The sequence below is a fragment of the Melopsittacus undulatus genome, chromosome 12 (assembly GCF_012275295.1).
Source record: "Melopsittacus undulatus isolate bMelUnd1 chromosome 12, bMelUnd1.mat.Z, whole genome shotgun sequence".
NCBI classification, from domain to species: domain Eukaryota; kingdom Metazoa; phylum Chordata; class Aves; order Psittaciformes; family Psittaculidae; genus Melopsittacus; species Melopsittacus undulatus.
In genome coordinates this window covers 2821138-2832881 of record NC_047538.1, presented here as the reverse complement: position 1 = coordinate 2832881, position 11744 = coordinate 2821138, and the positions used below count along the sequence as shown (strand labels likewise).

Genomic DNA, 11744 nt, shown 5'->3' with positions numbered 1-11744 from the left:
CACTTGTACTGGAGCAAAGAGGAAGACTCAACCCTGTTGTAATAACTCTACTTAAGGAGCTGGAATAGAAAGTAAGCTCAACAAGCAGGGCAGTGGCAAGACACCTCTGTCCTAACAGCACTGCCACTGGCCTTTGACCCTGTGGGCTCCAGGTGCCCAAGTGATTCCCAGGAGATTCCAGAACAGGGTGAGATGCTTCCAACATTGCCCTTTCCCAGCCACTTCCATCATTTTCCTGCTCAGTGCCACAGGGCTTATGACTTGCAGGTCTCTTCCCACACATGCACTCACTTTCAAGACATGGGATCCAGGTTACCACAGATATTCCATCTCTATTCATCTCTGCCATGGGGCCACATTCAAATCCTCATTCACAGCAGAGCCTCAGAGGTGATCCCAACTCCACACACACTCAAAACCCCATCCCAGAGAGCCTGGGGATGCTATCCCAGAGGCAGAAGCATCATTTCAATATTGTTAATAAAGTAACAGCCCTTTTTGTTCCTTACAGTATTTATTGTATGTGCAAACCTATGGGGAAAACACCAAACTGCCTGCTGGAACCTTCTCTTGCTCAATCAGGTATAAACTCCTTTCAGGTAAAGCATGTTTGTGTGTTCCACTTCCAGTTAGGGAGCAGCATTACGCAGCAGTCGCCTTCTGTTTGTAAGTTGCCATCATCTTCTTGATCTCAGCAATTGCTTTACCAGGGTTCAAACCCTAAAAAGTAGGAAAATCAGCACGTTAAGGCCCCCACCTCCTGCTTCACCCCAGTCTAAGTCATGGTAAGGTCACAAATGTGCTGCTACTCACAAATAACTGGCAGAGGAGGTGCTCAGCACCCCTTTTTTCCCCTAAAAGCTGGAGTCCAGCCGAAACCTGTGCTTCCTTTTCAATGCTGGGAGGTTAAAGGATAATAAGAGGCAGCTCTGAAGAGCTGGCTCCCGGCAGGGCAGGCACCATGGCATGCAGAGCCATGGGTTTCAGCACGCTGCTGCAGGTTTGCTGCACTCCAGCTCAGTTTACAAGGGTAAAAGCAAGGCTGTCGGGAGTAGAGCAGCAGTGCTGGGAGCTCAACTCCTCCACCTGCAGGCTGAGCCAGCAGCACTGCCCCTGCTCATTTGACTTTGGAGGACTGGTTTTGAATCAGCAACTGTGAGGATCAAAGAGAAGTGAGCAGCTGAGGGACAGGAACTTCTAACAAAGCTTAAGCAGGGTGGAATTCAACAGTTTTATAGGGGTTATAATGAGTTCTGGAGACAGGAAACTGCCTTGTAAAACCTGACAGCGATGGTACAAGAGATCATAGAATAAAGAATGGTTTGGGTTGGAAGGGACCTTAAAGCTCCTCCAGCTCCAACCCCTGCCACAGGCAGGGACCCCTTCCACTGGAGCAGCTGCTCCAAGCCCCTGTGTCCAACCTGGCCTTGAGCACTGCCAGGGATGGGGCAGCCACAGCTTCTCTGGGCACCCTGTGCCAGCACCTCAGCACCCTCACAGGGAGGAGCTTCTGCCTTATCTCCAACCTGAACCTCTCCTGTTGCTACAGTCCCTGATGAAGAGTCCCTCTCTTGCATCCTTGTAGCCCCCTTCAGACACTGGAAGCTGCTCTGAGGTCTCCACACAGCTTCTCCAGGCTGAGATGGGGAAAAGCTGATGTGGCTCTTCTCCTTACCAGAAATAAAACTGTTTTGGAGAACACTGGGGAAGTGAGCAAGAACAAAGTCATCAGCTGTAAATGCTCCTCACACAAGCCAGCTAAGCTTTCCTAAGGAGGTTTTCCTACAGTATAGACACATCAGGTCACAAAGGCCCTTCATCCTGCAGCACTGCTACCAAACTGAGCATGGCTGATCTCAAGGTGAGGTATGGTTGAGGATGGAACAGGAACTGCCCCTGGTGCAGAGCTCACTGTGCAGTCTGTCAGGGCTGATGAAGACAACTGACAGGATTAGAGCATGTTAGGGGCAAGGTGTTACTAACCACAAAGGTGTCTCAAGCTTCAGGCCAAGAGCTGTTTCCTCACACTTTATGTACATTCCTACGTACAGCCAGGTCTTCAAGCTGAACCTTCACCTTCAGCTGAACAGCTGACACTGATCAGGAGCTAGATCCCTTTACAAAGGGGGAATTGTCTGTAGTCAGGGCATCACCTGAGAAATGATGGAGAAATGAGCATGCACCGTGTCAGCCCAGATCTCAATCAAGTCCTCTTCCCATCTGTCATCTGCTCAAATATTTACCTTCGTATTAGTTCACAGCTCAGGAATTACTCCACCACCAGGTGCAAGCAAAGGCTGTGCAAAGCACAGCTGGCAGGAAAGCAAAACTCAGTAATCTGCCCAACAACAGGCACAAGGTCACTGCAAGATGAGGAACAGGCACGCTCTGGTTTGGGAAAGCTTACTCAGCTCTCAAAAGAAATACCAGAGAACCAGACCATCTGGGAAATGTCCTAACAGCAGGATGTCAGCATAAAACACGGCCCTCTGAGGTGTTGAAAGCTTGTTGTAGCCTCCTCCATTACGCAAGTTGCACAACACACCAGCGACAGTTGCTACTATTGGAGTTTAAGGTTGCACTGTGAAGGGTTAAGAGTATTGTGGTGCTCACACCACTGATGGGACCACACAGCACAAACCTCCCTGTACCATTTCTGTCAGTGTACCTCTCATGACCAGCGCCCTATTGTCACACTTTAAAGCTTAGAAACAGGTTCATAAAGTCACAGCCTTGCTCACAAGGAAGACATGCTCTTGTAGTGTGTAATACAAACTTTGCCATGTCCTCTTGTCCAGTCACTACTGTAAACATAACTGCTGGTAACTTGCTGTGTTTCAAGAGGCTGAACAAGCCAAGGCAAGCTTGAGAAAAAAGTAAGCTTAAATAAGTGTTTCCCTGTTGGTTTTCAGGCAGGGTGTTTGGAAACAATCCAGGAACAGAAAGGACACACACATACCTTAGGGCAAGTCCTTGTGCAGTTCATGATAGTGTGACAACGGTAGAGCGAGAATGGGTCTTGAAGCTGAGCCAGACGCTCCTCTGTGTAGTCATCCCTGGAGTCAATCATCCAGCGATAGGCCTGGAAGTCAGAGCCATTGACAAACCAAAGGCTTGTTCAAGGTGTCGTAACCAGTGGGAAGCATTAAAAGCAACACCTCCCTCAGGAATTCCAGCCCAAGATGTGGACTGTGCAATACTGTCCCACCTATTTGTCCTGCTTTTAGGTGAGGGAGTCCCCCAGCAGCCCCATGTGACAAACAGGATCCATCCTTACCTGCATCAGCACAGCAGGACCCAAGTACTTGTCCCCGTTCCACCAGTAACTGGGGCAGCTGGTGCTGCAGCAGGCACACAGGATGCACTCGTAGAGCCCATCCTGCATGGGGTAGGAGACCACAGTCAAGTCACTCCAGAAACCCAGGACAAAGCCCTCTTTTAAAGAGGGGATTTACAAGAGCATGTACTTCCCTCGTCACTTTTCCCCTCTAGTGACTTGGTGCAACAGAGTGGCTCTGAAAACCTTACACTGAAGCAGCACTGCTGGAAGAAAACAATTCCACCATGCAGGTCCTTCCCCACATTCCATCCTCCCAACTCAAACCATATAATAAATCAGGGATTTGTGACAACAGAGGGAAAAAGCATAAACTGAAGAAAACTGAGGGAACTACTTGATCCTCTAGCATTCCATCCTCCAGTCTGTCCCAGAGAGTGGCTGAGGAAAGGAATAAATGTGTTACCAAGTAATGATTCAAGGCTGTGTTGCAGGAGAAAGAGTGATGTCTGCCCCACAGCTTCAGGGAGAAGAGCTCTAGGTCAGCATGCACTTCAAGGGCATCCCCAAGCACTTAAGAGAATGGAAATGGTGCGAGCCTTGACCATGTCATCATTTACACAGAGAGGAAGGCACTGAAGACCTACATGGAAGTGACACTGGGCAGAAGACAAACTCTCCCAAGCCTCCCAGTAGCTGAATCAACCCCCCAGGCTAAGAGCCAGAGTCCAGACCAGCTTTATTTATGTACCTGAATGTTGTTTTGGGACAAAAAGATCATTATGTTTAGCTTAGAAAAGTACCTGACGCCAGAACACTGCAGAGCTTTAACAGGTCACCTGCATTAGTCTTTCAGAAAGCTTTGGCAGAGCTCTGCAAGCCAGAGTTACCTTCTCACCCCACATTTGTCTTACTTCTCACTGTAACATTTCAAATCATTGATGATACAAAGGAAAAGGTGGAGGTTTCCCAGCTGTATCCACACTTCTCCTGCACTGTTCTCCCAGCAAGAGGAACTTCAGCAACAAGATAAAATGGATCAGATAACATCAAGTGGCACAGAACAATCTGTTGCCCTCAGATAAAGATTCTTTCAGACTGGGGTTGTTGAGAATGTCACAGCACCAGTCTCATGACACTGCTGACATCTGGGGCACATGATGGGTCTACTCACTGCCCTGTAGTTTTGCAGCAAGCACACTCCTCATGGAAAACTTTCAGTGACTGCAGCTCATGGGATTTTATTGCATCTCCTTTCATCAGCCTTCTTTTCTGCTGTTCATATTCACCTTTTACCACTTGCCAAAACAGAGGCTGCCTGCCCACTTGGTGCCTACACAGTGACAGGCTGAGCTTTGACCCATGAAGCAATGGATCAAGACCAAGTCCAGAGGAGGGCCACGAGGATGATCAGGGGACTGGAGCACCTCCCATATGAAGACAGGCTGAGAAAGTTGGGGCTGTTCAGACTGGAGAAGAGAAGGCTGTGTGGAGACCTCAAGAGCAGCTTCCAGTATCTGAAGGGGGTCTACAGGGATGCTGGGGAGGGAATATTCATTAGTGACTGTAGTGATAGGACAAGGGGTAATGGGTTGAAACTTAAACAGCAGGGGTTTAGACTGGATCTAAGGAAGAAATTCTTTACTGTTAGGGTGGTGAGGTACTGGAATGGGTTGCCCAGGGAGGTAGTGAATGCTCCATCCCTGGCAGTGTTCAAGACCAGGCTGGATGAAGCCTTGGGTGATATGGTTTAGTGTGAGGTGTCCCTGCCCCTGCAGGGGGGTTGGAGCTAGATGATCTTGAGGTCCTTTCCAATCCTAACTATTCTATGATTCTATGAATCTAAGACAGGTCAGAGGCAAAAGAGAAACTGATTTACTGCTACCTCCTGTGGCAGCCAAGAAAATCCAGACAAGAACTTACCCACATTATCTGCTTTTTAAGAAGGCTGCTATGTCTCAGCTGTTCCTCAGACACCCTTCAGCTTTCTGCAGAAACTTTGGATCAACACCTCTCTATTCCCAGAAAAATCCCCTCAAAAGCCAGACACTTAACTCATGCACAAACACATCATGCTTGTGCTCCACATCCAAAAGGGTTTAGCTGTTTGCCATTAGTTTTTAGGGTAAAACTGCTTTTAGGGTAAAACCCAGCAAGCAGCAACATGAAAGCACTGCTTATAGCATGCTGCAGCTAGACAAGAGAGCGCCAAAACTGACAGCCTGCATGCCAGCATGAACTGCAGTGCCTTATCTCCACTAGGATATGACAAGCCTGTAGCTTTTATAGTGTTTTTACAGACAGTGGAAATGAGATCAGAGTCCCCATCACAACCATGACTGCATTTCATTAGCAGATGTTATCCTTAGCAAGACCAGTGTGCCAGGATGCTGCATTTCAGGAGCAGATTCCACCCACGTAGCGTTTTGCACCAGACAGCTTGGTCATTAAAGGAACTAGACACTACTGCATGTTAGTGTTTATCCCAGGTCTTATCTGGAAGGGATTTCAAGGGTAGAAAAGAAGCAGTGACCAGTTTCTGACGGTCTTCTATGGACTGCAGGTACTGCTCCTTGCCCTCTTTCGACTCATCCTTCTTCTTCAGGTAAGGCTCGATGGATTTGTACTGTGCGTAGAAGTTACTCAAGTCCTAGAAGTCAAAAGAGGTCACATTTATTAAGCTAAATTCATGCATGACATTGAACATCTGCTACCCCTCCAATGGAAGGTGGCATTTTCAACCTCAACCTGCCACATTCCTCCAAGTGAGGCCAGACTTAGTCACTGCTGTGAGGCTCAGACCCACCCAAGCCAGAAAACAGGAGCAACGTGTGAATTGTGAGATCTTGTTGGCACCTCCCTTTCCAACCCAATCCAAACCCCATGCTGCCTGGAACAGCACCATCCTTGGTGGCAACCTCAAGGAGACAGATACTCACTGGGACAAGGTCCTTCACCACATACATGTGGGGGAGAGGGTAGATTTTAGTGATCTTGTTGAGATCAGGGTCAATTTTTTTGATACAGGCCAGCGTGTTTCCACCAGCAATGTTCATGGCACAGGAGCCACAGATGCCTGAGTGGGAGAAAAAGAGTAAAGCATCAGATATTTACCCTCTTATCCTACTCAAGAAAGATCCTCTTGGCCCCAAGCACGCCCCCAGGTTGTCTTCAGGAAACTCTGTACGTGACAAGGAAAACGCCAGAAGTTGCCATTGGCCCAAACATGTTGCTACTTAAATAAAGAACAAACACAGGAGTCACTTTCATTAAAGCCAAAACTCATTCTCAGTGTTGAGCTTTCTTCCACAGCAGAAAACAAGTGGCTTGGACACCTCATCCCTTTCGCATCATTCATTAGCTGTACATGCTACTTAGGGTGGAAAAACCATTCGGCTTCATTCACAAGTCTGAAGCACAAGTTTGTATGGATGCGAAGCAGCAAACACCAAGATTATAACATGGGAACCAGGTGCATCCCCCATCTGCTCTACAGTGTTGGTCAAAGGCATCCCTGAAGGTCAGGAACAGAAAACAAGGCCAATGACAGTGAGCTGTGGGATGCAGACAACACACTGGAGGGGGGGAAGGGATGGCATGCAGAGGGATCATGACAGGCTGGACAGGTGGGACTGTGCACACCTCATGAAATTCAACAAGGCCAAGCACAAGGTCCTGCATGTGGGTCAGGGCAGTACCAAGCACAGCTACAGGCTGGGGGAGATGGGATGGAGCAGCCCTGAGAAGGACTTGGGGGTGTTCGTCAATGAGGAGCTCCCCATGAACCAGCTTCAGTGAGCGCTGGAGCCCAGAACCCCCCGCCCCCGTGTGCTGGGCTGCACCCCCAGAGCGTGAGCAGCAGCTCAGGGAGGGGATCCTGTCCCTCTGCTGGGCTCTGCAGAGACCCCCCCTGCAGCCTTGACCCAGCTCTGGGGCAGCAGCACAAGAGGGACATGGAGCTGTTGGAGCGAGGCCAGAGGAGGCCATGGAGATGCTGCGAGGGCTGGAGCAGCTCTGCTCTGGAGCCAGGCTGAGAGAGCTGGGCTGGGGCAGCCTGGACAAGAGAAGGCTCCTGAAGGGGAGACCTGAGAGCAGCTCCAGTGCCTAAAGGGGCTGCAGGAAAGCTGGAGAGGGGCTTGGGATAAGGGCCTGTAGGGACAGGCCAAGGGGAATGGCTTGAACCTGCCCAAGAGAGGGGAGACTGAGATGAGCTCTTAGGCAGAAGCTGTTCCCTGTGAGGGTGCTGAGGAGCTGGCACAGGGTGCCCAGAGAAGCTGTGGCTGCCCCATCCCTGGCAGTGTTCAAGGCCAGGTTGGACACAGGGGCTTGGAGCAGCTGCTCCAGTGGAAGGGGTCCCTGCCCGTGGCAGGGGTTGGAGCTGGAGGAGCTTTAAGGTCCTTTCTACACAAACTATTCTGTGATATGATAAAGTCTCTAAGCCCGAAGCTTCTCTCTGTGCCTTCTGTAGCAGGGTAGAGCAGTGTCATAAACAGTATTTATTAACTCCCAGAGGTGAGAGGACAGACACTCACCAGAACAAACAGCATATAAATAGCTTAACAAATGGATTAAATGACACCAGTAATGATCTCCCAGTAACAGAAGGATCAGATGAAGCCCAGGAAAGGCCAAGGTTTACAAAAAAAAGCAGCACCCCAGAACTGTCACAGATACTGCTCAGGTCTGGAGCTCGGGTGTCCAATTCCCATCAATGCCTAAATCATCATATTAGAAGAAAGACAAATGTCAAAAAGGCAAACCTCTAATTTCAGGGGATTTGCCACATATCAGCTGATATGAGTCAGAGAAATGCCACTGCTCCTCACACTGATGAGCCTCAGACATACTGGCCTTCCTCTCACTGCCAGCTAAAGGCTGGCCCTTGAACAAGGTTATTCCTCCCACTCGAGAGATGGTTACAAGTATTTTCCAGTCAACTGGAGAGGGAATTGGGATTGCAGACACAGGCCCACAAGTATGCAACAGGAATGTGTGATCAGGTGGTTTTCTTAACCCTGCACAGCAGAAAAGGGGCAAGATTGAACCAGCCCAGCTTGAAAATCTGTCTTCAGGTTCTCAAAGTATTCAGGGCAAGCCAGCTGCTGACTATCTCAGCATCAGACTCGGAGAACAACCACACTGCATGAAATTCCTCCACCTGCTATGCAGATTCTACAGGAAACTGCCGCTTTAAAGCAGCTTTTCATTGAGATCCAAGTCAAAACATCTTAAGGCATCAAATGCACCTCAATTTCTCATCCTCCCAACCCCACCTAATTAAATCAGAAGTCAAGCTATAAAGGAATCCTCCCTTCTTGCACTTCCTCAGCTAGCATTTTAAGCTGAGCTTCCCAACATTAGCCATGAATCAGGATAGTTTGTACAGGTTTAATGCAGTTTAAGCAGACATGTTCATTTGTACCTGCCTGAGGACCAGCTCTGCCACGCAAAACCACCAGATGGCCTCTTCCTCACTCAGTCCTTTCACTTAGTCAAAGGGCCAAAAAAAGATTCCTGAAGCTATTCCTAGAAGTTCTAAGTACTCTTCCAGTTACACCCTTCCTTATTGCCTCAGCAGCCCCTAGGATTCATTCCCATTCATGTCTGCCCCCTCAGTTCTGCTGCTGTTATCTCCCTGGCTGGAATTCCGGATGCAGTCCGTCACTGGAGGGCAGCAAGATGAACAAGATTAGACAAACTGGAAGGACTGGGGCTATCATTTAGACACTGCTCATGGCTCAGTGTTGTGTCATTACACCCTACAAAGATGAGCTTTAACTTTACTACTTGATTCATTGGGGGCTTCATACGCAGCAGCTGAAGAGGACAGCAGCACACTACCATCTGCCCTGGACTTTTCTAGTGGTTACACAGGTGCTGTCACAACAAATCAAGGACAAGCTCCAGTGTAGCAGGGGGAAAAATCCTTCTTACCTTCCCTACATGATCTGCGGAAGGTCAGAGTGGAGTCTATCTCGTTTTTGATCTTGATGAGAGCATCAAGCACCATAGGCCCACATCTGCAACAGAAAACAGAGTCAGTGAAGCTGTATAATTCCCCCTCCCCGCCTCAGTGCTAGATCTCTGGCACCAACTAAGCAACACAATTAAAACCACACTTGTTCTTCCAATCCCAGGCATCAAGATAGAAATCCCTTGATCAGCACATGCCCATGTGCTTCTGGTGGGAGAGAAGCCCTTTCTCTTGCCAATGCACAGAAGACCTGGCTCAGCTGCAGAGGGTTTACACAGCACAGCTGGAAAGTCAGCACCTCTCTACCAGTCGTGTCCTTTTGGGTCAGGTTTTAACAAGCCTGCCTGTCCTTGTTGGTCACAAGAGGCAGTGCTGCACACAGAAACACAGTCCTGGACAACTTATGTGATACAGCAGAGAAGGCACCCCCCATAAATGATTAACTGGTGCAAATCACCCCAAAACTTGAGTTCTCCACCATGACCATGTACCTCTTCAGCAGGGAGCTGGGTGGCCTTGTATGTGGAGCTTTAAGAAAGGACTCGAGGGGAATTCCCCTGGCAAGAGCACAGCAGCAACTGGAGTGCAGGGAAATCAAGGCACACGTGCCCATGTGAAGGTTTCTGCACCACAAATGAGACTGCACCTCTTCACAGGGCCACAGAGAAGAGCTTTCTGGGTGACAGCTACACCAAGGTGTGCAGGTCATTACTACAAGTTCAATGCAATCTACGTGTCAGAAGTAACTAAGTGGGAAGGAAACTATGTGAAGAGCTGGATGAAGCTTCCATCCTATCTGCCAGGTTTGGGACTGCCCTCTATACATAAAACAATTTCCCTATGGAACATGCCCCAAGATTTTCCATGTAAATAAAGCTTCACAAAGCCACAAACACCTTCAAGCCTTCAAAACAGCAAAAACCCTCACGGAAGTGACAAAACAAAGTGACCACGTTACTGCTGACAGCTCTTGAGACACCGGCCTTCAGGGCACAGCTGAATTCATCACACCCAGCACTGCGGGGTAAATCATCTCCCATGATGCTAGTAAGATTTATGAGGAAACAGCGATGATCTCAGTTGTGCTGAGTACAAGGTGCCCTGTAACCCAAGCTGAGGCACTACCTGCTTGGCCATGGTTTAAGCTTAATGAGACTGCTGACACCTTTAACTGCCAGCTCAAGCGCTGCTCCGTTATCACTTGTCAGGCAGCTGCGTGCCCAGGCAGCCCCAGCACGTCTGCCTGGCAGCAACGCTTCTCCCTCAGGAGCCACACTCACTTATTCAAATCCACTTCATAGGTCTGCATGCGGGGCTTGTCCCCAGGCTTATCGGGATCCCATCTGTAGATGGCAAACTTCTTGAGACGGGGTGATGCCGCGGCTGCCGTCTGCGCTCCCCGGCACACCTGTATTCAGGGAGCAAACCAGCCCTGAGGTCCCTTCGGGTGGCTTGTAGCCAGGCACCAAAAGGACCTTGGGGTGAGAGCAGCAGGAGCCATGGCTGCCTTGGAGCTGGGCAGTTTATGGGATACCCCTCAAGGCTTTGCTGCAGCACCGGATCCTAGTGCGTGCAGCTGCCTCCTTCATGAGGGAGAGGGGATGGCTGCAGGCATTCCTCCCTGCCCCAGAACTGCCCCCGGAAGCTCCCAGTCACTTCCCTACCCAGCTCCAGGCTAACAAACCACCTCCTCACAGCATTCCCACTCCAGGCCACCTGCCCCTACCCACCTCTCCCCGAATCACCCCTCATCCCTATATCCCTCCTGTTCCCACACCTCTTCCCAACCGCCTTCTGGGCCTCCCACAGCACCCCCATTTCCTGACAACCTCTATCTCCCCATGAACCCTTTCCCAACCCCACTCTCACTCTATTTTATCCCCAACACATCCTCTTTCCCCAAGCTCCCCCCTCCAGCTTCTCCTACCCACTCCGAACCCTCTTCCCACCCTGTCCTGCGTGCACAGTCCCCCTCCTGCCCCACAGGCCCCTCTGTGACCCCTCACACCCCCCACAGAGCCCCCTGCACCCCTTCCTGCCCCCAACCCCTTCTCTGTCGCCCCAAGCCCTCAGTCCCTCCCACGGCAGCTCCCGGCCCCTCACCGGCCGCGGCCCGGCCCGCAGCAGCCGCGCGGGGACGCCGCGCCTCAAGGAGACTCCCACCACGGCCGCCGCCATCTTGGCGCTGCGCAGTTCCGAAGCGGAAGGAAGTGCCCGGCCTCCCACAGAGGGGAAGAAGGCGCCGGGCGCTCCCCGCCGCCATCTTGGGAGAGGCGGCGGCCTGAGGGGAGGCGCCATGTTGAGTGTGGCGTACCCTGTGGTAACAGGCGGGATGGCGGGGCTGGGATTCCCAAATCCCTCCCCTTTTTTTTGGGAATTGGGAAAACAGCGCGTCTTATTCATTCCCAGTCTCTTTCTGTTTGCAGGGGAGGCACCTAGACCCTCCCACCTACACCCAACGTCATGCAAAGGGCAAAATGGCATCCCCCTGCC

At 50.5% G+C, this 11744-nt stretch overlaps 1 protein-coding gene across 1 annotated transcript; it reads right to left on the bottom strand.

The window, feature by feature from the left end:
* Nucleotides 1–495: 495 nt before the first annotated feature.
* On the bottom strand, nucleotides 496–11479 carry SDHB (succinate dehydrogenase complex iron sulfur subunit B). The gene is made up of 8 exons (XM_034068252.1): nucleotides 11355–11479; nucleotides 10532–10659; nucleotides 9212–9297; nucleotides 6217–6353; nucleotides 5811–5927; nucleotides 3278–3379; nucleotides 2960–3082; nucleotides 496–720 (listed from the first exon to the last, which is right to left on the bottom strand). Exons 1-8 carry the CDS (start codon nucleotides 11427–11429, stop codon nucleotides 643–645), a joined length of 846 nt encoding a protein of 281 aa, XP_033924143.1. The 5' UTR covers nucleotides 11430–11479; the 3' UTR covers nucleotides 496–642.
* Nucleotides 11480–11744: the final 265 nt, after the last annotated feature.